This window comes from Vigna unguiculata, chromosome 1 (assembly GCF_037176805.1).
Source record: "Vigna unguiculata cultivar grain cowpea cultivar isolate G323 ecotype 2 chromosome 1, ASM3717680v1, whole genome shotgun sequence".
Taxonomy (NCBI): domain Eukaryota; kingdom Viridiplantae; phylum Streptophyta; class Magnoliopsida; order Fabales; family Fabaceae; genus Vigna; species Vigna unguiculata.
In genome coordinates this window covers 36,574,523-36,602,069 of record NC_140792.1, presented here as the reverse complement: position 1 = coordinate 36,602,069, position 27,547 = coordinate 36,574,523, and the positions used below count along the sequence as shown (strand labels likewise).

Sequence of the window (27,547 nt, the reverse complement as noted above, 5' to 3'; positions counted from 1 at the left end):
TCTGTTGGGCTTTATTGGGCCACTGTTCCGAATTTGGACTAATTTCACATTATTTGGCCTAATTTTTGTTTTTAATTACTTTTAGGTATTTGGGTGAAGCAATTTTGGAGCTTGGACATTAATATTTAGTTGAAGAAACTTTCCACATCATTGCCACATTATTTCCATGTCATTTCCACGTCAGCAAAGTCAATGGGTCAACATTTGAGGCCCATAGTGGCATTTTTGTAATTCTGCGGCTTATAATGGCAGTTTTGTAATTCTTAGTGGCATGGGTGATATGACCACGAATTAGGTCTGCATGAGAAGAAGGCAGCCGCTCATTCATCTTCAACCTCTCTTCAAAACCTCCATTTTCATTCTCCAAGCTTCCATGGACGTCCCCCTTACGGTTTTTCACGTTTTTGGCTCATTTTTACCGTTTTTATGCATATTTGACAGCACCCATTGAGGGTTTTACGTTTGGAATTCGTTTTCTTGGTTGGGCAGTTCGGTTTGTGGATTTTATTGACTTGGAACAATACCCATTCATGGGGTTTTCGCATTTATATATGATAACACTGTTTTGCATTCCATTTAAGCTTTGAAATCTCAATTTTTGATCTTAAATTGCGTTTTCAGATTTGAAGGGTTCTTGGTTCTTGGTTCTTGGTTCTGATTTTTGTGATTTCAGTTTTGAAGTGTTTAATTACTCATTTCCATGTCTAGCTAAATTCGTGTATTGACTCGTTGATGAAAAATGCAATGAAGCTTTGAGGTTGTGCTTGTTTTGTGAAATCTGCCATGTTTTTGTTCTGAATTCGTGGAATGCATGTGGTGAATCTGTCAATGCTTAATTTACATAGTAATTGCATGTGTTTTGTTTAAGATACGTTCATGCTTAATGTAGTAGCTTGGCTGTCACGAATTTAAGGATGTGTGCATTGCTTAATTGCATAATGAAGCTAGATTGTAATTTTCGCTTAGTGAATTATTATCTAGTGGATTGAGACAAGGCAGGGTTGGTGTTAATTTGGTGGCCAATGATAAGTGAAATTGCATTTGAATCAGGGATGTCAATACGGTTTTAGTCACTGTAGCATTTAAATTAATCTATTGATTAGCATACTGAATCTGTCTGGCAACCCCCCTCCCCCCTGTGTTTTATTGTTGTGTTCATCTGGAAAATTGGCTTTGAATGAAAATATTGGTCGTTGGGAGACGACTTGGTTCACTTTCATGTACTGCATTTAATATGTTTTAATTTGGTGGGGTACGGCCTCTATCAAATTTGGCGCCGTTGCCGGGGACCAATCGTTTCGTTCAAAGTAAAATTTTCAGTGTGTTTGTGTTCTGTGTTTTGGTGTGTGTGTAGTTCAAGTGTGGTTGAGTTGGTATATGTTCATTGTGATGTTAATGTTGTGTTAAGTTCAGTGTCTGTTTCCATTCCTGTGTGTTTCTGTTTAGTGTAGTAAATAGTGTCGCGGCGCGCATGAATAGTGTCATTTGTAGTAGTGAATAGTGTTTGAATAGTGTCCGAATCTGGCATTTAACTTCTGGATTTTTGTTTTGGTAGCTACGGAGCTTGTTTTAATTTGAAAATTTTTTTCCCCACTTCTAAGACGTTGAACTTGATAGGAAAAATAGCTAGAGTAATTGGTATGGTCTGAGTTAAGAGATTCAAAAAAATTTTGGACTGATTTTAAGTGAAACTTCAAAGGACCATAACTTTTGCTCTGGTTATCAGGTTTTTATCTTCTCCCACGCGCATGAACTAACCCCTAAACGGAATCTCTGCCGGCACACTTTAGAGCAAACCACAGCCATTGATGGCCAAAAAAAGGGCCTGGAAAATCAAATTGCCGCTTGCGAAGCCGCCGTCCCGAACCAGATCGCCGCCGTGGCTAGCCACCTACGCGAACACAACCAGATCGATGTTGCGAGCCCCCTCCGCTGTGACGAAACCAGAGCCAGCAGATGTCTCGCAAAACGAGGCTGCCACGACGAACCACCACACATTGACGAAGCCACGCGTTGCAGAACCACTGCGAATCAGATCGACGACGAGGGCACTTTCTGACGCGAAATCCCCATCACTGCGGCGCCGACCACCACGCAGCCACCTGCGACGAAAAAAGCTGCCTGGAGAAGACGCGAAACCAGACGCGGACACACCTACATTGCGAGAATCCTCCACCTCTGTTCCAAACAGAACCGCAGGCCACCGTGACAGAAATCGATGTCGATTGCGCCAATGCGACAGCCACCACGGTACCTGCAAAAAACTAGACCAGACAGACCCCCGCGAAGCAACTGATGAGTCATTATTTTCTTCTATTCCACTAGCCTTTGTGCACCCATTAGACAGTTGATTAGTGCTTAATTGTTCATCATTAGAGTGTTTTTCATCTGTTGGGCTTTATTGGGCCACTGTTCCGAATTTGGACTAATTTCACATTATTTGGCCTAATTTTTGTTTTTAATTATTTTTAGGTATTTGGGTGAAGCAATTTTGGAGCTTGGACATTAATATTTAGTTGAAGAAACTTTCCACATCATTGCCACATCATTTCCATGTCATTTCCACGTCAGCAAAGTCAATGGGTCAACATTTGAGGCCCATAGTGGCATTTTTGTAATTCTGCGGCTTATAATGGCAGTTTTGTAATTCTGAGTGGCATGGGTGATATGACCACGAATTAGGTCTGCATGAGAAGAAGGCAGCCGCTCATTCATCTTCAACCTCTCTTCAAAACCTCCATTTTCATTCTCCAAGCTTCCATGGACGTCCCCCTTGCGGTTTTTCACGTTTTTGGCTCATTTTTACCGTTTTTATGCATATTTGACAGCACCCATTGAGGGTTTTACGTTTGGAATTCGTTTTCTTGGTTGGGCAGTTCGGTTTGTGGATTTTATTGACTTGGAACAATACCCATTCATGGGGTTTTCGCATTTATATATGATAACACTGTTTTGCATTCCATTTAAGCTTTGAAATCTCAATTTTTGCTCTTAAATTGCGTTTTCAGATTTGAAGGGTTCTTGGTTCTTGGTTCTTGGTTCTGATTTTTGCGATTTCAGTTTTGAAGTGTTTAATTACTCATTTCCATGTCTAGCTAAATTCGTGTATTGACTCCTTGATGAAAAATGCAATGAAGCTTTGAGGTTGTGCTTGTTTTGTGAAATCTGCCATGTTTTTGTTCTGAATTCGTGGAATGCATGTGGTGAATCTGTCAATGCTTAATTTACAGAGTAATTGCATGTGTTTTGTTTAAGATACGTTCATGCTTAATGTAGTAGCTTGGCTGTCACGAATTTAAGGATGTGTGCATTGCTTAATTGCATAATGAAGCTAGATTGTAATTTTCGCTTAGTGAATTATTATCTAGTGGATTGAGAGAAGGCAGGGTTGGTGTTAATTTGGTGGCCTATGATAAGTGAAATTGCGTTTGAATCAGGGATGTCAATACGGTTTTAGTCACTGTAGCATTTAAATTAATCTATTGATTAGCATTTTGAATCTGTCTGCCAACCCCCCTCCCCCCTGTGTTTTATTGTTGTGTTCATCTGGAAAATTGGCTTTGAATGAAAATATTGGTCGTTGGGAGACGACTTGGTTCACTTTCATGTACTGCATTTAATATGTTTTAATTTGGTGGGGTACGGCCTCTATCAAATTTGGCGCCGTTGCCGGGGACCAATCGTTTCGTTCAAAGTAAAATTTTCAGTGTGTTTGTGTTCTGTGTTTTGGTGTGTGTGTAGTTCCAGTGTGGTTGAGTTGGTATATGTTCATTGTGATGTTAATGTTGTGTTAAGTTCAGTGTCTGTTTCCATTCCTGTGTGTTTCTGTTTAGTGTAGTGAATAGTGTCGCGGCGCGCATGAATAGTGTCATTTGTAGTAATGAATAGTGTTTGAATAGTGTCTGAATCTGGCATTTAACTTCTGGATTTTTGTTTTGGTAGCTACGGAGCTTGTTTTAACTTGAAATTTTTTTTCCCCACTTCTAAGACGTTGAACTTGATAGGAAAAATAGCTAGAGTAATTGGTATGGTCTGAGTTAAGAGATTCAAAAAAATTTTGGACTGATTTTAAGTGAAACTTCAAAGGACCATAACTTTTGCTCTGGTTATCAGGTTTTTATCTTCTCCCACGCGCATGAACTAACCCCTAAACAGAATCTCTGCCGGCACACTTTAGAGCAAACCACAGCCATTGACGGTTAAAAAAAGGGCCTGGAAAATCAAATTTCCGCTTGCGAAGCCGCCGTCCCGAACCAGATCGCCGCCATCGCGAGCCACCTACGCGAACACAACCAGATCGGTGTTGCGAGCCACCTCCACTGCGACGAAACCAGAGCCAGCAGATGTCTCGCGAAACCAGGCTGCCACGACGAACCACCACACGTTGACGAAGCCACGCGTTGCAGAACCACTGCGAATCAGATCGACGACGAGGGCACTTTCTGACGCGAAATCCCCATCACTGCGGCGCCGGCCACCACGCAGCCACCTGCGACGAAAAAAGCTACCTGGAGAAGACGCGAAACCAGACGCAAACACACCTACATTGCGAGAATCCTCCACCTCCGTTCCAAACAGAACCGCAGGCCACCGTGACAGAAATCGATGTCGATTGCGCCAATGCGACAGCCACCACGGTACCTGCAAAAAACCAGACCAGACAGACCCCCGCGAAGCAACTGATGAGTCATTATTTTCTTCTATTCCACTAGCCTTTGTGTACCCATTAGACAGTTGATTAATGCTTAATTGTTCATCATTAGAGTGTTTTTCATCTGTTGGGCTTTCTTGGGCCACTGTTCCGAATTTGGACTAATTTCACATTATTTGGCCTAATTTTTGTTTTTAATTATTTTTAGGTATTTGGGTGAAGCAATTTTGGAGCTTGGACATTAATATTTAGTTGAAGAAACTTTCCACATCATTGCCACATCATTTCCATGTCATTTCCACGTCAGCAAAGTCAATGGGTCAACATTTGAGGCCCATAGTGGCATTTTTGTAATTCTGCGGCTTATAATGGCAGTTTTGTAATTCTGAGTGGCATGGGTGATATGACCACGAATTAGGTCTGCATGAGAAGAAGGCAGCCGCTCATTCATCTTCAACCTCTCTTCAAAACCTCCATTTTCGTTCTCCAAGCTTCCATGGACGTCCCCCTTGCGGTTTTTCACGTTTTTGGCTCATTTTTACCGTTTTTATGCATATTTGACAGCACCCATTGAGGGTTTTACGTTTGGAATTCGTTTTCTTGGTTGGGCAGTTCGGTTTGTGGATTTTATTGACTTGGAACAATACCCATTCATGGGGTTTTCGCATTTATATATGATAACACTGTTTTGCATTCCATTTAAGCTTTGAAATCTCAATTTTTGCACTTAAATTGCGTTTTCAGATTTGAAGGGTTCTTGGTTCTTGGTTCTTGGTTCTGATTTTTGTGATTTCAGTTTTGAAGTGTTTAATTACTCATTTCCATGTCTAGCTAAATTCGTGTATTGGCTCTTTGATGAAAAATGCAATGAAGCTTTGAGGTTGTGCTTGTTTTGTGAAATCTGCCATGTTTTTGTTCTGAATTCGTGGAATGCATGTGGTGAATCTGTCAATGCTTAATTTACAGAGTAATTGCATGTGTTTTGTTTAAGATACGTTCATGCTTAATGTATGTAGCTTGGCTGTCACGAATTTAAGGATGTGTGCATTGCTTAATTGCATAATGAAGCTAGATTGTAATTTTCGCTTAGTGTATTATTATCTAGTGGATTGAGACAAGGCAGGGTTGGTGTTAATTTGGTGGCCTATGATAAGTGAAATTGCGTTTGAATCAGGGATGTCAATACGGTTTTAGTCACTGTAGCATTTAAATTAATCTATTGATTAGCATTCTGAATCTGTCTGCCAACCCCCCTCCCCCCTGTGTTTTATTGTTGTGTTCATCTGGAAAATTGGCTTTGAATGAAAATATTGGTCGTTGGGAGACGACTTGGTTCACTTTCATGTACTGCATTTAATATGTTTTAATTTGGTGGGGTACGGCCTCTATCAAATTTGGCGCCGTTGTCGGGGACCAATCGTTTCGTTCAAACTAAAATTTTCAGTGTGTTTGTGTTCTGTGTTTTGGTGTGTGTGTAGTTCAAGTGTGGTTGAGTTGGTATATGTTCATTGTGATGTTAATGTTGTGTTAAGTTCAGTGTCTGTTTCCATTCCTGTGTGTTTCAGTTTAGTGTAGTGAATAGTGTCGCGGCGCGCATGAATAGTGTCATTTGTAGTAGTGAATAGTGTTTGAATAGTGTCCGAATCTGGCATTTAACTTCTGGATTTTTGTTTTGCTAGCTACGGAGCTTGTTTTAACTTGAAATTTTTTTCCCCACTTCTAAGACGTTGAACTTGATAGGAAAAATAGCTAGAGCAATTGGTATGGTCTGAGTTAAGAGATTCAAAAAAATTTTGGACTGATTTTAAGTGAAACTTCAAAGGACCATAACTTTTGCTCTAGTTATCAGGTTTTTATCTTCTCCCACGCGCATGAACTAACCCCTAAACGGAATCTCTGCCGGCACACTTTAGAGCAAACCACAGCCATTGACGGCCAAAAAAAGGGCCTGGAAAATCAAATTGCCGCTTGCGAAGCCGCCGTCCCGAACCAGATCGCCGCCGTCGCGAGCCACCTACGCGAACACAACCAGATCGGTGTTGCGAGCCACCTCCGCTGCGACGAAACCAGAGCCAGCAGATGTCTCGCGAAACCAGGCTGCCACGATGAACCACCACACGTTGACGAAGCCACGCGTTGCAGAACCACTGCGAATCAGATCGACGACGAGGGCACTTTCTGACGCGAAATCCCCATCACTGCGGCGCCGGCCACCACGCAGCCACCTGCGACGAAAACAGCTGCCTGGAGAAGACGCGAAACCAGACGCAAACACACCTACATTGCGAGAATTCTCCACCTCCGTTCCAAACAGAACCGCAGGCCACCGTGACAGAAATCGATGTCGATTGCGCCAATGCGACAGCCACCACGGTACCTGCAAAAGACCAGACCAGACAGACCCCCGCGAATAGTGTCATTTGTAGTAGTGAATAGTGTTTGAATAGTGTCCGAATCTGGCATTTAACTTCTGGATTTTTGTTTTGGTAGCTACGGAGCTTGTTTTAACTTGAATTTTTTTTTCCCCACTTCTAAGACGTTGAACTTGATAGGAAAAATAGCTAGAGCAATTGGTATAGTCTGAGTTAAGAGATTCAAAAAAAATTTGGACTGATTTTAAGTGAAACTTCAAAGGACCATAACTTTTGCTCTGGTTATCAGAATCACTATTATTTTATATGGATTTGGGGTAGAATTTGATTTCCTACCTTGTCATAACCGGCTCTGCCGGTTTGCAAAATCAGATTCTCCAGAAAATGCCATTTTCTACATTTCAGCAATGTTTTTTGTGATTTTTCTTCATTTTTCTTACTTTTGAAAAATTGTTAAAAATACTTGTGCTTTGAGTTTTGATCTGATTTTTTTTGTGCTTCTGTTTGACCACTCAAAGGAATATCCTACCAATTTTCAAGTCATTTGAAGGTCGTTTGAGTATACTTGTAGTTATACCCTTTGTTATGCCAATATCACTACAATTAGTGCTTTTTGGTGCATGACTAGGGGAAACCCAAGTGAATTACAACCATTTGACCCTGAAATTGATAGGACATTCCACAGAGGAAGTAGGCATCTTAGGAATCCATCTTTGCATGCTGAATATTCAGTGACTTTTCCTGATTCTTCTGATTCTCATCACATTCCTGACACTCCTCATTCCTTGCATTCTGAGCATACTGTTTATTCTGAGCATTTTCATACTGATAACATGGCTCAACCTCCTCCACCTCCTCCACATCATGAGAGAACCATGAGTGAGCTCACTGCACCAGAGTTCACTTATGATAATTTATGCATACAATACCCTAAGGAGGAGGTTCCATATGTGCTGAAAACTGGTTTAATACACTTGTTGCCAAAGTTTCATGGTCTTGCAGGTGAGGACCCGTGCAAACACTTGAAGCAGTTTCATGTCGTCTGTTCCACCATGAAGCCTGCAGATGTACAAGAGGACCATGTATACTTGAAGGCTTTCCCTCATTCTTTGGAGGGTAATGCGAAAGACTGGCTGTACTACCTAGCACCCAGGTCCATCACAAGCTGGGATGACCTTAAGAGATTGTTCCTTGCCAAGTTCTTTCCTGCTTCAAGGACAACAGCCATACGGAAGGAGATTTCTGGCATCAAGCAGCAATCTGGGGAGACCCTTTATGAGTACTGGGAGAGGTTCAAGAATCTCTGTTCAAGCTGTCCACACCATCAGATTTCTGAACATCTCCTTCTGCAGTATTTTCATGAAGGCTTGCACCACATGGATCGAAATATGATTGATGCCGCAAGTGGTGGTGCCCTTGGTAACATAACCCCAGCTGCAGCCAGGCAACTGATAGAAAACATGGCTTCAAATTCTCAACAATTTGGCACAAGGAGTGATGCCATAGTTGTTAGAGGTGTACATGATGTAGGGGCAGCCGAGTACACAAAGAAGTTGGAAAGTAAGATTGATGCTCTTACCTCACTTGTCAATCAACTTGCTTCCAATCAGAGAGCTCCAGCTGCAAGAGTTTGTGGCCTTTGTACATCTGTTGATCACTTTACAGACTCTTGCCCAGCGTTGCAACAACAGGCTGCTGCTGCTGCTTCTTCTTCTACACCAGTGGATACGCCTCAGGCCTATGCAGCAAATATTTTCAACAATAGGCCCCAACATCAACAACAGAACCATGATTTTTCAACAAACAGATATAATCCAGGATGGAGGAATCACCCTAATTTGAGATGGGGAAACCAGGGTAACCAGCAGCCCCAACAATTTCAAAATGTGCAACCCCCTCCACAACAAAGAGTTGCACCTGCACCACAAGCTGCTCCTGTTCCACATCTACCCACACCAGCTCCTGCTATAGCACCTGCACCTTCTTCTTCTACTTCATTGGAGGAGTTAGTCAGGATGATGACCCTTCAAAATATGCAATTTCAGCAGGAGACTAGGGCCTCAATCCAGAGTTTGACAAATCAAATGGGGCAGATGGCCACTCAGCTAAACCAGGCACAGGCTCAGAATTCTGACAAGCTTCCATCACAGACGGTGGAAAATCTGAGGAATGTGAGTGCCATTACATTAACATCTGGGAAGAACATTGAAGTTCCCACTCCTGAGCCTACACCTCCAAAGGAAGCCGACCCTGCCAAACTTCAGAGAAAGCGTGATGCTCATGCAGCTGGTCCTTCCACATCTGGTGCGACTTCTACACCTTCCACCTCTACTGCTGCACCTTCCATACCTCTTCCTTTCCCTTCAAGAGCCATTCCAAGCAAAAAGATGGAAGAGGTTGACAGGGAGATCTTGGAAACTTTTAGGAAGGTGGAGGTGAACATACCTCTGTTGGATGCCATAAAAAAAATTCCCAGATATGCAAAGTTCTTGAAGGAGCTATGCACGCACAAAAGGAGGCTAAAAGGAAACGAAAAGATCAGCATGGGCAGAAACGTGTCAGCATTGATAGGTAAATCTGTTCCTCAGATTCCTGAGAAGTGCAAGGACCCAAGTACATTTTGTGTACCTTGCATCATAGGTAACAATAAATTTGAAAATGTAATGCTTGATCTTGGTGCTTCAATAAATGTAATGCCTCTATCTATTTTTAAATCTCTTTCTCTTGGACCCTTACAACCTACAGGTGTGGTGATTCAGTTGGCAAATATAAGTGTTGCCCACCCCGCAGGTTTGGTTGATGATGTTTTGGTTCGTGTTGGTGAATTGATTTTCCCTGCTGATTTTTACATTCTTGATATGGAAGAGGGATTTTCACATGGTTCTGCACCAATCATTTTAGGCAGACCATTTTTGAAAACTGCACGAACCAAAATTGATGTCCATGCAGGTACTTTGTCCATGGAGTTTGATGATATTGTTGTGCGATTCAACATTATGGATGCCATGAAACATCCTTCTGAGGATCATTCTGTTTTTCACGTGGATATTATTGATGATGCTGTTGATGGATTGATCTCTGATTTCCACTCTTTGCATGCATTTAAACATTCATTTGTGTCTGAGTTGTCTGAATTTGCATGCATTGATGATTCTGATTCTGATTCTAATTCTGATCCTAATGATGCTGAATATGATGTGGATAATGTTGAATCTACTGAGTTTCACTCTCTGGATGTTGTACCTATTGACTTTGATGTTATACAATCAGGTTGCACTAACCATGTTGCAGGAAGTACATACGCATCTGATTGTTATGCTCAGGTACAGGTTGTGGAACCCATTTCTCCCCCCCCTCTGGTTCCTGATATTCAGCCAGCATCCAGTACTCCAGAGTTGAAACCACTACCAGACAACCTCAAGTATGTCTACTTAGAGGAGGAGGACAAACTGCCTGTCATCATTTCCACCTCCCTCACTGCTGAACAAGAGCAGAGGTTGTTGCAAGTTCTTAAGAAGCATAAGAAGGCAATTGGATGGACATTGGCTGACATCCCTAGTATTAGCCCATCAACATGCATGCACAGGATATTGTTGGAAGATGGAGCAAAGCCAGTGAGACAGCCACAGAGGTGACTCAACCCTGTCATCTCGGATGTTGTAAAGAAGGAGGTGACCAAGCTTCTACAAGCTGGGATCATCTACCCCATTTCTGACAGTCAGTGGGTTAGCCCCATCCATGTTGTTCCAAAGAAGACTGGCCTCACTGTAGTCAAGAACGAAAAAGAGGAGCTAATTCCAACAAGAGTGCAAAACAGTTGGAGGGTTTGCATTGACTACAGAAGGCTAAATCAAGAAACCAGAAAAGACCACTTCCCCCTGCCTTTTATTGATCAGATGCTTGAGCGCTTGGCAGGTAAGTCCCATTATTGCTTTCTTGATGGGTTTTCTGGTTATTTTCAAATTTGCATTGCACCTGAGGACCAAGAAAAAACCACATTCACCTGCCCCTTTGGCACTTTTGCCTATAGGAGGATGCCGTTTGGCCTATGCAATGCCCCTGGCACATTCCAGCGGTGCATGCTTAGCATTTTTAGTGATTTTCTTGAAAAATGCATAGAGGTGTTTATGGACGACTTTACTGTATATGGGTCCTCATTTGATGCATGTTTGGATAGTTTGGACAGAGTTTTAAACAGGTGCATCCAATCTAACCTTGTTCTCAATTTTGAGAAATGTCATTTCATGGTAGAACAAGGCATAGTATTGGGGCATATAATTTCAAAAAAGGGCATTGAAGTTGACCCTGCCAAGATCTCAATTATTTCACAATTGCCTTACCCCTCTTTTGTGCGAGAGGTTCGTTCTTTTCTTGGCCATGCAGGGTTTTACAGGCGCTTCATTCAAGACTTCAGTAAGAAGGCCCTCCCACTGTCTAACCTACTGCAAAAAGATGTTGACTTCATCTTTGATGAAGGATGCAAAGAGGCTTTTGATTGCCTCAAGAAGGCCTTGACCACAACTCCAATCATTCAGGCGCCCGACTGGACAGCCCCATTTGAGCTTATGTGTGATGCATCCAACTATGCATTAGGGGCTGTTCTAGCTCAAAGGATTGATAAGCAGCCGAGGGTAATCTACTACGCCTCCAGGACATTAGATGTTGCCCAAGCAAACTATACCACAACAGAAAAAGAGCTCCTTGCGGTAGTTTTTGCACTTGAAAAGTTTCGATCTTATCTGCTTGGTTCTCCTGTTGTTGTGTTTACTGACCATGCAGCTCTTAAGTACCTGTTGAAGAAGGCAGAATCAAAACCTCGACTGATAAGATGGATGCTCTGGCTCCAAGAATTTGATTTGGAGATCCGTGATAGGAGCGGAGCACAAAACCTGGTTGCAGACCACCTAAGCAGGATTGAGAGGTCTACTGATGATGCTGCTACATCGATCCAGGATGACTTTCCCGATGAAAGTTTGTTGACACTCTCTACTTCTTCCTCACCTTGGTTTGCTAACATTGTTAATTATCTTGCTGCTTCTGTTTTTCCTCCCCTAGCATCCAGAGCTCAATGTGATAAACTCAAGAGCGATGCTAGGTATTACATTTGGTATGACCCCTATCTGTGGAAAATGTGCAATGATCAGGTTACCAGGATATGCATTCCGGACCATGAGATTGACTCGGTCCTCAAATTTTGTCATTCATCTGCACCTGGTGGTCACCTTGGCACACAAAGGACACCTCGCAAGGTGCTAGATTGTGGATTTTATTGGCCCACAATCTTCAAGGATGCGTGGAGGATATGTAGCACGTGTGAGGAATGCCAACGAGCAGGAGGAGCCATTTCTTGGAGACAACATATGCCTCAACAACCCATGCTATTTTGTGAGGTGTTTGACGTCTGGGGTATAGATTTCATGGGCCCTTTCCCTGTCTCTTTTGGTTTCACTTACATCTTGCTTGCTGTTGATTATGTTTCAAAATGGGTGGAAGCCAAACCCACTAGAACTAATGATGCTCGAGTTGTTGTGGACTTTGTTAGGTCTCACATATTTTGCAGGTTTGGAGTTCCTCGAGCTATTGTTAGTGACCAAGGCACCCATTTTTGCAACAGATCCTTGGGGGTTTTGCTTCAAAAGTACGGGGTTGTGCAAAAACTTTCTACACCATATCACCCCTAAACTAATGGGCAAGCCAAGATCTCAAATAGAGAAATCAAGAGGATCTTGGAGAAGATTGTGCAGCCCAACAGGAAGGATTGGAGCAATAGACTTGAGGATGCTCTATGGGCTCACAGGACTGCTTACAAGGCACCTATAGGGATGTCTCCTTATCGGGTTGTCTTTGGTAAGCCATGCCACCTTCCAGTGGAGATAGAGCATCGAGCCTACTGGGCTGTCAAGTCATGCAACTTCTCTCTTGATCAAGCTGGGGAGGAAAGGAAGCTGCAGTTGAACGAGTTGGATGAGATCCGTTTGGAGGCATATCAGAACTCTATGTTCTACAAGGAGAAGACCAAGAGATTCCATGATAGCTCCATTGCTAGAAAGGAGTTTGTTATTGGTCAGCAAGTTTTACTGTATAACTCCAGACTTGGACTCATGGGGGGTAAGTTGAGATCAAAGTGGATTGGTCCTTTTGTTGTCACTAATGTTTATCCTTATGGTGCAGTTGAAATCAAAAGCCAGTCCACAGATAAGAGCTTCAAAGTGAATGGGCATCGTCTTAAGCAATTCCTCAGCAATCCTGCCTTGGTGGATACTGTTGTGGAGGAAACTTCCCTGCTTGACCCCACTGCTATTTCACCATGATTCAGGGAGTTTTCTTTCCTTTTCTTTCTCCTTCTTCTTTACTTTTATTGCACTTGTCCAGGTCTGTCCGTCTGTTGTTGTTTCCGTTTGTTTGTTTCATTTTTGTTAATTAGTGTTAGTTAGTGTGTTATGTTTTTGCTTTCTGTTTGGAACACTCATTTCACTCTTGGAGGATGAGTTGTTGGTTATTCTGTGAACTGTTATCCTTGCTTTGTCTTTGCATGTCAACTTGCTTTTGGAATTAGTTTACCCTGTGTAAGAATTTGAGCCACTCTCTGTTCTTTGATTGTGTGATATATGCCTCTTGAATGCTTGCACAGTGGCCTTGGCTTGACTCTTTCTAAATGCCTTTCTGATTCACATGCATGTTGGGATATGATTTAGGCAATTTTGTTCTGTGAGCCTACAACCAGATGAGCCTACCTTGAACTGTTTCCGTTGATACCCCTTTTTGAGCCTGCATACCCTTTCATTGTTTTACAGCTCATTACAAGCCCTTAGCCTGAAAAACCATGATTATTCCTACCTTAGGAAATTTTGGAGCTTTGGAATTGTTTTGGGAATGGGTGCTCAATTAAGTGTGGTCGCGCACAACAAGTGTGGTTGTGCGCGCACTTGTTGTTGGTTCTTGGAATTGCTCATTTGTACACCAAAGTGGGATTTCAAAATTGTTGTTTCTCTGCATGTTCTCTGTATAGAAAAAAGAAGAAAGAAAAAGAAAAGAAAAGAGAATAAAGAAAAGAAATAAAAAGGAGTTTGGATTTGAGCATTGTGTGAGAACCGAAGTTGGAAGTGTTGGTGTTTGGGATTACTTTCATGATTGATTGAGACTTATTACCCACTGCTCCTCTATTTCCTTGGTTGCTTAGCTACTTATCCATATGTTCCACACCTTGTCCTCAGCCCCATTACAACCTTGAAAAGTCCTTCTGATCTTGACCTGCATGTGTTTCTGGTTTGGTTGTTCGTTCTAGAGGCTTGCCAAGTCTGTTTGATGTTTGTTTTTCAAGGGTGCTTTGAGAGTAAACAGTAGCCTAGAGATTTGAGTGATACAGTGCATATTTCGTGAGGTTATGTTGCTTTCAATTCTCTCCTTAAGCTGAACTGAGTACTTGACATGTTTTGAACTGCTTGGATGATGTTCACGGATACCTTGCAGCTTTGAATCCTTCTGTGTTAGATGTGTTTCCATTTGTCTGTGTCGAGTCCGTTTGTCATGTGTCTGTTTGTCTTGTGTCTTTTTGTCTCCCTTGTTATGTTTGTGATGTCCTTGCTTTGCTTTACTCTTTAATTTTGCCCAGGAGTGCAAAAGGGTAAGTGTGGTCGATTTTGATGAGTCATTATTTTCTTCTATTCCACTAGCCTTTGTGCACCCATTAGACAGTTGATTAGTGCTTAATTGTTCATCATTAGAGTGTTTTTCATCTGTTGGGCTTTATTGGGCCATTGTTCCGAATTTGGACTAATTTCACATTATTTGGCCTAATTTTTGTTTTTAATTATTTTTAGGTATTTGGGTGACGCAATTTTGGAGCTTGGACATTAATATTTAGTTGAAGAAACTTTCCACATCATTGCCACATCATTTCCATGTCATTTCCACGTCAGCAAAGTCAATGGGTCAATATTTGAGGCCCATAGTGGCATTTTTGTAATTCTGCGGCTTATAATGGCAGTTTTGTAATTCTGAGTGGCATGGGTGATATGACCACGAATTAGGTCTGCATGAGAAGAAGGCAGCCGCTCATTCATCTTCAACCTCTCTTCAAAATCTCCATTTTCGTTCTCCAAGCTTCCATGGACGTCCCCCTTGCGGTTTTTCACGTTTTTGGCTCATTTTTACCGTTTTTATGCATATTTGACAGCACCCATTGAGGGTTTTACGTTTGGAATTCGTTTTCTTGGTTGGGCAGTTCGGTTTGTGGATTTTATTGACTTGGAACAATATCCATTCATGGGGTTTTCGCATTTATATATGATAACACTGTTTTGCATTCCATTTAAGCTTTGAAATCTCAATTTTTGCTCTTAAATTGCGTTTTCAGATTTGAAGGGTTCTTGGTTCTTGGTTCTTGGTTCTGATTTTTGTGATTTCAGTTTTGAAGTGTTTAATTACTCATTTCCATGTCTAGCTAAATTCGTGTATTGACTCCTTGATGAAAAATGCAATGAAGCTTTGAGGTTGTGCTTGTTTTGTGAAATCTGCCATGTTTTTGTTCTGAATTCGTGGAATGCATGTGGTGAATCTGTCAATGCTTAATTTACAGAGTAATTGCATGTGTTTTGTTTAAGATACGTTCATGCTTAATGTATGTAGCTTGGCTGTCACGAATTTAAGGATGTGTGCATTACTTAATTGCATAATGAAGCTAGATTGTAATTTTCGCTTAGTGAATTATTATCTAGTGGATTGAGACAAGGCAGGGTTGGTGTTAATTTGGTGGCCTATGATAAGTGAAATTGCGTTTGAATCAGGGATGTCAATACGGTTTTAGTCACTGTAGCATTTAAATTAATCTATTGATTAGCATTCTGAATTTGTCTGCCAACCCCCCTCCCCCATGTGTTTTATTGTTGTGTTCATCTGGAAAATTGGCTTTGAATGAAAATATTGGTCGTTGGGAGACGACTTGGTTCACTTTCATGTACTGCATTTAATATGTTTTAATTTGGTGGGGTACGGCCTCTATCAGCAACCCACCGTCGACGAGAACGCAACTTCAAGAAAGGGTTCAGTCTTCTTCATCGTGATTTGGCCATGCTCAATGAAGAAGAAGGGTTTGAAATCCAAGCGAGAGACGAAAGGTTAAAGAAATTGGGGATTTAGGGTTCTTTGAAACCCTTGAGAATCAGATTTGGGGATTATCTTGATTAGGGCTGCCAACGTTTGGTGACTTCAAATTCGAAATAGACAACCTAAAAAATACGTTGTTTTTTGGTTGATTCTAAACAAAGCATTCATTCATCTACGATCACAGAACTAATGCAGTCTCTCAAGTCACACCATGCTGTTTCATCTTCTCTTTTCAATCAATTCTCTTATCAGTCTATGACATTCTTCCTCTCTTTCTCAACCAAAAGCTGCTGCCTACACTTCAACGAAACCACTTCAATAATTGATTACCTGAATTCCGACTTGCAGTTCTCCAGAACCCAATCCCTTTATGTCTCCAAACGTGTTTCAGGGTGCAGATTCCCTCAAAACCCCTTATCAGTGCTCATTTTCTTCAAACAAATACGCTTTTCGCAAAGCCAGATTCTCTTCCTGATTCGTCAAAAGACCCCAGATACTGTTTACAAACGTTGAGAAAATCTTGAGATCCAAAATTCAGCTCTTTCAGATGTCTGGATTCCAGGGTTACGAGTGATGCAGCTTCATTTCAAAGAATCCCTCCATTTTGACTCATAGCTTGAAGAAAACATTGGTCCCCTCAATTGAAGCTATTAGGAAAATTGTCTACGACCAGAAAGATTTTATTCTTGTTTTGCACAGATGTGGTTGGATACTCCCAAAGTACAAAAGAATTATGGAGAATGTCATCTTCTTGGAGAGTTGTGGCATTCTTGGGACTCATCTTTCATTGCTACTCAAACTTCATCCAAGGCTTTTCGTTGCACAGCGGTCTACTATTGAAAACAATGTTTCTCGAGCTGTAGACTTGGGTTTCCGTGAAAATTCAAGAATGCTTGTCCATGCAATTCATACATTAAGTTGTTTGAGCGATAAAACATTTGAGAGAAAGTTGAAACTAATTAATTGTTTTGGTTTTTCGAAGGATGAGGGCCTGCAAATGTTCAAGAGAACTCCGACTTTGTTTAGAACATCAGAGAAGAAGTTGAAAGTTGGAATGAAATTCTTCTTGCATACAGTTATGCTGCCCAAGTCAGTCCTTATTCACCAGCCTAAGATTTTAATGTACAACATGGAGGATCGCGTGCTTCCTCGATATAAAGTCTTCCAACTGTTGAAATCAAAAAATCTCTGCAAGAAAGTCCCCAGTTATATTCATGTGTTGTGCTTGTCTGAGGAGATGTTCTTGGACAAGTATATATCACAGTTCAGAGAAAATGCAGAGGAGTTATTAGTAGCATACAAGGGTCATTATCTGGAGGCATAACCATACCTTCAATTCTGTTTTTTCACTCTTCCACAGGGTTCTAATACTGAAATTATTTAGATAGTGTTGTGCATAACCATGGAATGTCTCATTGTAGTAATGAAGATGGCTCGTTTATTGTATCTGTTTATTGATTATGCATCTTTCTTTCCCATGGTAATTTGGTGGTCATAAGAACCTTGGAAGATCCACACGAAAATAAGCAATCCACTTTGACTGCTCCTTTAAAGAGGTATGCAGAGTATACTTTTCTTGATCTTGTTGACTTGTTCCCCAACTGGGATATGCTCCAACGTTGAATTGTAAAATTAGCCTGTATTCATCTTCCAGCACCCTTGTTTAGCTTTTAAATCGCTGAGCATTAATTAGACTGTTTCGATGTTGTGAATTATGTAAGTTAATTTGATTAGTCAAATTTGTATGTGCGTAAGTAGGATTGATATCGAGTTTCCTTTTACTCCCTTCCACCTTCTACTATTAAGAGAGAAAAAATCAAGAAGAACGTGGGTTGCATTAGTAAATCTTAGGTGGTACTTGAAAGTTGAAACCATTGAGACATTATTATGCTGCTTTATTGTCAACGTTTAAGACTGCTTTTTTTTAATGGCTTTTCAATGAGGGACTAAAGGTATGCATCACTACTTTCACTTGTTTATCACTGGAATATATTTGGTAGTATTTGAACTAAGCTAAAAAATGCCAAAATATAATCCCTTCAACTGCAGCTGCAACAAATCTTCTTACAATCTCTTTCCCTTACAAGATGGACCATTCTTTGCTGTGACAGTTTCATCTTGTCACCTTGCAGTGGCCCTCCAGCCCCGTCTTATGATGTCCTGACTCAACAGCTAAACCTGAAAACAATCAAAGAAGAGTTCATATTTTGTATATTAATTCTGATGCATTATCTTTGAAGGTCCGTCTCATGATATTTTGTATCACTCTTCTGCAGGGTTGTTATATTATAATAGATAAATATTACAATAGACAACATATGTGTATAAGGACACACATTAAAAGAAATAATTATCTATTTATTTTAAAAATCAAATAATTTTAAAAATAATCTTTAGAAATACATATCGTGGGTTAAATCGATTCAATATAGAATTCGAGCATTTTAGAGATTTGTATGAAGATTTTAAATTTAAAAAACTAATAATAGTATTTAAGAACTAAAATAATAATTTATTAGATATTAAAGGTTAGAGTTGAAATATATTTTTATTTTTACGGTAAATCAGTTTAATAATAAATCAAATGAATAAAATAATTATTCAGAGAAGTAATACTTTAAACATAATATATTCTTTAATAATTTATTAAATGACCAACTAATTATAAATTCTAAAATTATAAATTTAATATAATAATAAAATAAAAAAAAAATATTACTTCTCTAAATATAGGGAGCCCATTAACTATAATACAGTAACATTCGCAAGAAATTTTTTTTCTTCTAGTCTCTAAAATACGCCATTTCAAAGTATAGTTTATTGTTAACTCTACTTGGTTACATAGTGAACTAATTTTCAAGTCTTTTATTAATGGTGGTAAATTCAAAACCCCATTACCATTATGAAAAAGCAGATAAGTTCTTGCATGTGATTGTTAGGTGTAATAAAGTAGTTTCGAACCTTAGTGTAGTCAAAGTTCTCTCTAATAACAACCGTCCCACCTTAAAAAAACACTTACGAGAATCATAAAAGCTGGTCCAGTATTTTGAATTTGAGTCAAAATAACTGGTTCTAGAAGTGTCAAGTTTGGTACATAATGGTTTGTTTTCTAAAAGATGGTGGTAGTGACATAAATCAGCGGTGGAACCGGGAAGAGTAAATGGTATAAGAAAGAAGAAATCTTTGGCGTGAGTTGAAAATTAGAACTTTGTTTCTTTCGAGCTGCATGACTTGGACTCGCTTTCCCCCCCTCTCTTTCTGTCTTTTGTGAAAGAACATGACAACATTAAACTATCTATTAACTAAGATAAATGTGGAAGCAATACTCAACCAGCAACGTTAGATTGAGATAAATTTAACTACGGTTGATACACTACACCATGAACATGCAAAAATAAAATTCCAGAAGCATATTCGTTTTAATGTTTGGTATGGTAGGAGCCACTTACATTCTGGCTCTCTGATCGTAATTTAAAATTCAACAAGTGCGATGAGTTGTTTAATTTCCACATAAAGACACACGAATAATAATTACCCATAACCCCATAAGCATCTTATATATATGGGAATGACGTGATTCTTGCAAGCTGCAACTGAAACTTTTGTTTATTTCGCCAATTCTGAATAAGGGTCCTCTTGGAATCTGATACCATCTAGCTGCTCCATGGAAAACTCTCATGTTTGTGAGGGTGGGAGAGGAAGATACTGATTTTTGATGAAAGAGATAAATGTTTATGTTTATTTTTTTTGCTTTTTATTATGATAATAAGAGATAATTAAAACAGCAGTATACAATACTAACCATAGAATTATCAAGTACTTAAAGAAAATCTCTTCCTTTTATTTTATTTCCTTGAGAAGATTAGGACTAAGCCGTCAACTTTTGCCATGGTTCAATGTTACTGTATATACATCAGTACTTCGTTGTTTTGGAGTTTGACACCATTATATTCTGTGGAAAATTAGAAAAAGCTCTTCTTAATCGCTGTTCAGAATCTTAACTGGATAGCTCCTACGAAAAACAATTAGTCCTCATACACATACCTATTCAAAACATGTCACTATTTCTTTCTTATTTTAGTTCATAATCTTCCATTTACACCCTCATAACACACTATAAAACAAGTTACACCAACTCAACTTATAATCATTTGAGCTTAACCAAGTTTGTCGAGAAACCATATACCTTGCATCGAACACTTTTCTAACCAACCTGCATCATGGAACAGGAACTCATCATGTTCAAAGGTTCATGGAAAGGCAACAAGAGTTGCTTCAAGTGAAGCTGGATATGATCCAAGGATGAGGTGGCGTGCTGCTAATCCAGCAGTAGAGACCACACGCGCTTGGAAGGGACAACATGGTCGTGCGGCGAACTCAGATAACACCTCACTTGATAACGATGAAACTTTCAACAGTTTCATTCGACGTGCCAAGGGTAAACTTAGAACCGTGTCCCACATCGGTCGGGAGCAGAGCAACGTTACACCTGTACCACTACGAGATGACGACGAGGCTAATGCTAGGGATAACCTAAACGACCAGTTTTCGAATTTTATCAAGAGTTCGAAGAAGAAGTTGAGAAGTACATCAAGCATGAGGAAGCATGGTTCCTTCAACAGACGGTGACCATTGATAAACCAGGGAACCTCAAAGAGAGTGATTTGACATGTGGGTCCATCCAATATTCTGTTATATATACTGCATGAAAATAAGATCCTAAGCCATGGAAGCATTATTATACTTTACATTTTTTTCTATTTCAAGCACAGTAAATGTGAAATGTTTATTTGGGGGGAATAATTTCGACTGGTTTATTTTTTGTTTGTAAGAAATTAATATACATTGATGTTTTGTCTTTAATGAAAGGTTTCTGATTAATCTGTAGTGTTTTTATTGAAAGAATAATTAATATCAGTTTATTAACAGGAAGGATCAGAGGGCAGCTATATATAGGAAATGACTCAATGAACATACATACCTGCATTAGACCCAACACCTCTACTTCTTCACCGACTTTAATGACGCCTTGTTCAACACGGCCAGTGGCAACTGTTCCACGTCCCTTCATCACAAATGAAAAATATAAAGCAGCTGAAATGATGGAAACCATTGCCCCCATATTTATTTATGTCCATACAATCCAATATATGTAATGAAACAAATGCAGATTTTGAGAGAACTAAGTGTTGAAAATAGAAATTTTGATATTCTCTTTAAGGAAAAAAAAACAATTATATGAGACAACAGTTTTTAAAGCACTATGTTAAGATTTAAATTACCACTGCGTCATATCATTACAAAGAGCAAGGCCGTAACAAATGCTACCTCCTTTCCTTTTTTATTCTTCAAAAACCCTAGACCGAATTAAGAATTTGAAATTTAAGATTTTGAAATTTTATCCTTCACCTAACTAGAGATTTAGAAGAACAAGAAAGAATTTGTTAAAGTGACCACAGTTACAAAGATGACCGGTATTATAAACATCTATTCCACATATGCTCCAGTGTTCATAATCCCATCTGCTTATGATGTTAAGCACATCAATAATTGCTGTAGTTTGAGTGAACTGAAGGAGCATATAAGGAATTTAAAGCAATTTTAACGTAAACAGAATAGTAATAAATAGTACTTCTTAAACCGTGTCGTTACCTAAACGGTGTTTATACTGGAGCAGATGGAAAGTGATAGAACATGATAAAAACACAAGACTTACATTACAAATTGTAACAATTTTATAACTGAGGCCATCTTTACTTCAATGAATCTGCTTTCTTCAAAAATTAACCCAAAAAATAAAGTTCAGGTCCTTTTACCTGAATTGAGAACACATCTTCAATTGGCATAGGAAGGGCTTGTCAAGTTGGCGAACAGGGTCAGGAATGTATGCATCTACAACATCCATTAATTTTAGAATGGCCTGTCTTCCAATCTCGTCATTTGTACCCTGTAAAGTAGACAACGCTGAACCTCTAATGATCGGGATTTCATCCCCAGGGAACTTGTGGAAGCTTAGTAGCTCTGCAAAAAACATTATCATAAAAACACATTTTAGCAAACACAAAGATTACAGAAACTTAAGCAGGTTTATTCATTTTCTGAGCATGGACAAGAGAAGAGAAGCCTTAGAGAAACACCCTACCACGTAACTCCATTTCTACAAGCTCTAACAACTTTGGATCATCAACAGCATCAACTTTATTTAGAAAGCAAACAAGAGATGGCACACCAACCTACATAATACATTTAACGATAAAATATGTCAATCTAGAAGTAAGGAGAAAGGTGTAGACGTTCTAGGTATATATATACAAACCACATCAGTAGAATACCTACTTGGCGAGCAAGAAGAATGTGCTCCTTGGTTTGAGGCATTGGTCCATCAGGTGCAGATACAACAAGTATACCACCATCCATCTGGGCAGCTCCCGTAATCATATTCTGAAAAAAAAAACAGACAATTATAAAGCATACAGTGAACAAGAATTAATTTGTTATTTAAACTAAATAAAACCATTAGATAAACCATCTAGTAAGTACATCAAGGCAAGCTGGAATGCTAAACCCACCAGCATTCATGGAAAATAGGAATCTGACAAATGCAGCTGTTGCCAATATACAGTGTAATCAATACCTATAAAATATATTTTGTTACAAACTAATCTACTTCCAAATTCCTAGCATAAATTTTCCATCTCATTTTGAAAAGAAAGTCAGGCTACACAAGCACCAAAATATGCTAAATTCCACAATTAACTATTATACAAGGTAAAATTGCTTAAATTTGTTCGCCACAACTTAGCCACCCAGCTTCCGTTAGGCAATTGATAACTCCAATAAAAAAAAAATTCTTAGAGAAACTAAACCAAATTCGAAAGCTTACTTTAACATAATCCGCGTGTCCAGGGCAGTCCACATGCGCATAATGTCGTTTTGCAGTCTCATACTCCACATGAGCCTGAAAACCGAAATATAGAGCAAGCATACATATCAACAGAAAACAACATAATCGATTGCAAGACCAAAAGAGTGCGATTCCATACCGTTGCAATGGTGATTCCTCTCTTCTTCTCTTCAGGAGCCTTGCCAATTTCATCAAAGGCCACAGCCTTAGCCTTCCCTTCATCTGCAAGCACCTGATCAAACCTAATTGAGTAATAAACACCAAAACATCCACCTCAACACACATTTAAACAAAGAGTGAATCAAGACCTTGGTGATTGCCGCAGTTAGTGTGGTCTTCCCATGATCCACGTGTCCAATAGTTCCGACATTAACGTGAGGCTTCCTGCAAAGTCAAACAATAAGATGAACAAAACAAGTAAAAGACATACTAATAACGATTACTGTTACTTGTATATTTTAAATTTTGCGACGAAAAAGAGAAAGCGAGAGTGTTACGTTCTGGTGAAAGTTGCCATGGATCTCCACCATGGATTGGAATTGAAAGAATAGAAGGAGGTGGAGGTGGAGTCACTGGGAGTAGAGAGAGGAGAATAAGATACGGAAGAGTGGATTTGAGAGGCTAAGGGGAAGAGGCGGCGAGAAGTGGAAGAGGAGTGTCTGAGAAGAAGAGTGGCCATTGAAGAAGTGATGAGGAGAATGAAAATCCCTAACTATGGAGTACAGAGGCGAGGGTTTTAGGAGAAGGAAGACAAAAGCGAAGAGCAGTGAGTGCGAAGAGCGAGGGTTTTAGAATGGGCGCCCGACACCGACCTGTCATATTCGTGCGGCCCAATTCGAGCACTCTCATAATGTTTCGTAGCACATACATACTTCTTTTTTTCTGTTACAAATGTTTTTTTCTTCTTGCTTCGACAGAGAATATTTGAAGTGATTTTTATCTTATTGACTTAATTTAAAGTTTTAGATAAATGAATTAATTCGTGTCTGGTTTAACTTATTTAGTTAAATGGTATCTTTTGGTAAATTTTAGGTATACTTTATGAGAAATAATTCTGTTCGAGGTAGAAAAAATTATATATTAGGACAGGGTTATTCTGGTTCAAAAACTGACCATTTTTCTCTTTATTTTATTTTTTTTATAAAAATGCATTAACCTGTGATAAGTATAAATAAAATGAATAAATAAATTAAAAGATAATTTATGTAATTAAGCACTGTTATTTATATTCAATGTAATATAGGTTTTACTTGTTTGTTTAGTATAGATGCTTTATATTCAACTTTTTTCATTTTGAGTCAACTCTAATTTTCTTTTCTTATTTTTTAAACGAATGTATAGATAGGAGTTTTATACTTTTAGTCGGTATTTCCTCTTTTGAATTTTTAAACGAATGTATATAATTGTTTCTTTGCTTAAAATCATTTGCTTTTGTCAATGAAATCATATAAAATAGTTACGTATTGTTGCTCTTTTGTAAGCAATAAAATATTTTCGATTTTAATGTTGTGATACTTTTCAATTAAATTTGTTTTTTAAGAAACTTTTAAAGGACAATGTTCTCTTTGCATCTTTTACTCCTTATCAATCTTTATTAGTATACTTTGACTTCAATTGAAGGGAGCCTAATGGTTGATTGGATGATTCAATTTCTATTTTAAACTCTCCATTGGTTGATGGAAATATCATGGTGAAAGAAAAAAGAAAAATTTAATGATGGGAAGTTGCTTGATGATGGACAATCTCTATCTTGTACTTCTAAGATTTAGTTTTAGACATGTTCCTACAAAACTTAAGTGCTCATATTTTTGCACTATTATTTTGGTAGACTTCAAGATTTAATAATTTATAATATTTTTGTTGATGTTAATTTTTATTGTATATTTTCTTATCATACATATTAATATGTATGATACAAAAAATATGTAATAAATATCAATATCAACAAAAATATTATAAGTTATTAAATTACAAATTAAAACTTGATATAATGTATCAACTTATATTGAACTATGGATTATTTATAATATTATATATTAGAAAAAATGGTTAAAATTGAATTCGGATATATATATATATATATATATATATATATATATATATATATATATATATATATATATATATATATATATATATATATATATATATATATATATATATATATATATTAATAAATAAATAAAGGTTAAAGCTTCTAACTAGAACCTTGATCATGCAAAAAATTGTGTTAGGTGTACAAACATATTTAATATTTATTTTATATAACTTAAATCTATATTTACCTGTATTTTTCTATTATATTTTCTTTTTTCCTTTTAATTTACAAAATTATTATCTCGTTTTAATATGATTTTTATTTTATATGATGGTGAAAATAACTATTCTTGTTTTTGTTTTTTGTGTATAGCTTTTTGTTCTCGATTCATTTGAACATATACTTTGCTGGTTGGATTTGTTATTTTGAGCCAATTCCTTCGAGAAATTGACTTTCATACGAATCTTTGAAAACATGAAACAAATTAAAAGTAGAAAACAATTTATAAAATGTAATAGTTTTGCTTCGTATTGTTAATCACTTTGACTATACATTTAAATTTAGCACGACAGTGAATTGAAATTAATATTATCATTTTTAAAAACACTTTATGAACAATATTGATATAGTACAATTCGGTTAAAATAGTATAGTCCAAATTAAAATTAATATAGTTTGATTCAAAAGTGTAATTAGAAAAAATGTTTGGTTCATAACAGTTGGTTCATATCGTTGTTCGGTTCACTAAATTCAGTTTAGTTTGTTAGAATAAAAGACAATTCAATTCAATTTGTTTGAATAAAATTAACGAAAATTTGTATGAATTAAATATAAAATATGTGACAATAATACTGACTTTGTATGTGGTAATGACACTTGCTTGACATATGACACTGCCATGTGTCATAATGTTGACTTGGATGTGAACAATTTTTTAAAATTTTTTAAAAAATTTAAAAAATAAAAAAAATAACAAAATGACACATGATTGTCGTTGTTCACTTTTGGTTAATGTATCACACCTAGCCGGTTTTGCTAGTTCACCAACACATGTCATCCTTGACCGACAACCCATATCGGACAAGGCTGGGGGACTGGTGTACCGTACCTAGCCAAAACTCAATCAAGTAAATAGTACACACGTCAAAACCACATACCATCTAGTACCCGGACACCACCAGTACAAACCATCTAGGCAGGTAGCCGGCCGAAACCGACTACTTGTCTAGAAAGTTAGCCAACATCAATACCCTATCTTCAATAGACCCCTAAGACCTGTTTCAGGACCAGGCCCACTCATGGCCCAAGCTGGGGCCCAAGCTAGAGCCCAAGTCAAGGCCCAGCCCATGAAATGGTCAAACATCATTAAATGCTCTATAAATACACGTGGACCCCATCATTTAAAGGTACGCTTTCATTAATTGCTGATTTGACTCTCTGAGAGCTTTGACTTACTTGAGCTTCAGAGATTCTTCTGCAGGTAACCCCTCCTGGGTTCAAGCCGACATCTATCGAATGGGAAGAGGCCAACTGAGGAGATAACGGACTACATGGTAAGGTGACTCTTATGTCTGACTTCTTATTTGTTCTCTGCAGGAACAATTAACAATTTAAATGTCGTCACAAAAAATAATCAAATTGATCATAATTTATACAAATTAATATTTTTTTAACTTAAAAAAATAAAATGATATTTTAACACATAAAAAAAGTCACATCAGATTATAAGAGAAAATTGTCAAAATATCATTGTCCTTCATAAAAATATGACCAAATCGAAGAAAGAGAAACGAAACTTGGGACAAATGATGTCTTTAAGAATAAAAAAAATAATATTCTCTTCCCCCGACCTCTTCACCTTTTATCTACAACTTCCCTCTTTTCTTCAGAATTTGCTCATTCCTCGTGCTCATTGGAAGGTGTTGCGCTTTCCTATCACACAAAGGTGTTGTCTTCTTCCGGTGAAGTGTGGGCTGGCTTACGTTTGTGTGATGTCCGAAATTACCCATATCCTCGACTAATCCGGTTGGGCTGAATCCAGCCAAACCCGAATGTTGCTTAGCTCTAGGTGCAGAGCTGAACTTAGGGTTTTGTTGTTTGTTCCTTGGTCTTCTATCAATCCAACACATTTGATCCTTGCATAAACTTGGAAAGCTTAATAATTTAGGAGACAAACATGCTAGTTTATGAAAGCATAAATACAATGTAGGCATACACAAACTTAAACATAAAACATAAACCACAAAAGTGACTAACTCCTAATAAAGCAAATATTATTAAAAAAGTAAAACACCCTGTCACATCATAAAAATAAATAATTATAAATATATTTAAATAATGGTTTAACATATCTCAAGACATCTAATGCATCATCAATATTCTTTGGACAACAATATAAATAATATTAACTACTAAGAATATTTTGTTGTAACGACTAAACATTGATAATGAAGTATGTCAAACAACAAACCCATCTT

At 38.3% G+C, this 27,547-nt stretch overlaps 2 protein-coding genes, 1 non-coding gene and 1 pseudogene across 3 annotated transcripts; 2 read left to right on the top strand and 2 right to left on the bottom strand.

Moving 5' to 3' along the window:
- The first annotated feature begins 7,513 nt into the window (after positions 1-7,513).
- On the top strand, positions 7,514-10,658 carry LOC146888933 (uncharacterized). Its single transcript, XM_085666781.1, has 6 exons — positions 7,514-7,747; positions 7,850-8,708; positions 8,919-9,663; positions 9,769-9,833; positions 10,149-10,444; positions 10,610-10,658. The coding sequence occupies exons 1-6, from the start codon at positions 7,644-7,646 to the stop codon at positions 10,656-10,658; spliced, it is 2,118 nt and encodes a 705-aa protein (XP_085522907.1). The 5' UTR covers positions 7,514-7,643.
- LOC146888934 (small nucleolar RNA R71) lies at positions 8,246-8,354 on the bottom strand. Its single transcript, XR_014984861.1, has one exon. It is a non-coding gene; the product is annotated as a small nucleolar RNA R71 (small nucleolar RNA).
- Positions 10,659-16,861: 6,203 nt separating the features above from the next.
- LOC146888932 (uncharacterized) lies at positions 16,862-17,452 on the top strand. Its single transcript, XM_085666777.1, has one exon. It carries the CDS (start codon positions 16,862-16,864, stop codon positions 17,450-17,452), a length of 591 nt encoding a protein of 196 aa, XP_085522903.1.
- Positions 17,453-20,378: 2,926 nt separating this feature from the next.
- On the bottom strand, positions 20,379-23,711 carry LOC146888931 (elongation factor Tu, mitochondrial-like; annotated as a pseudogene).
- Positions 23,712-27,547: the final 3,836 nt, after the last annotated feature.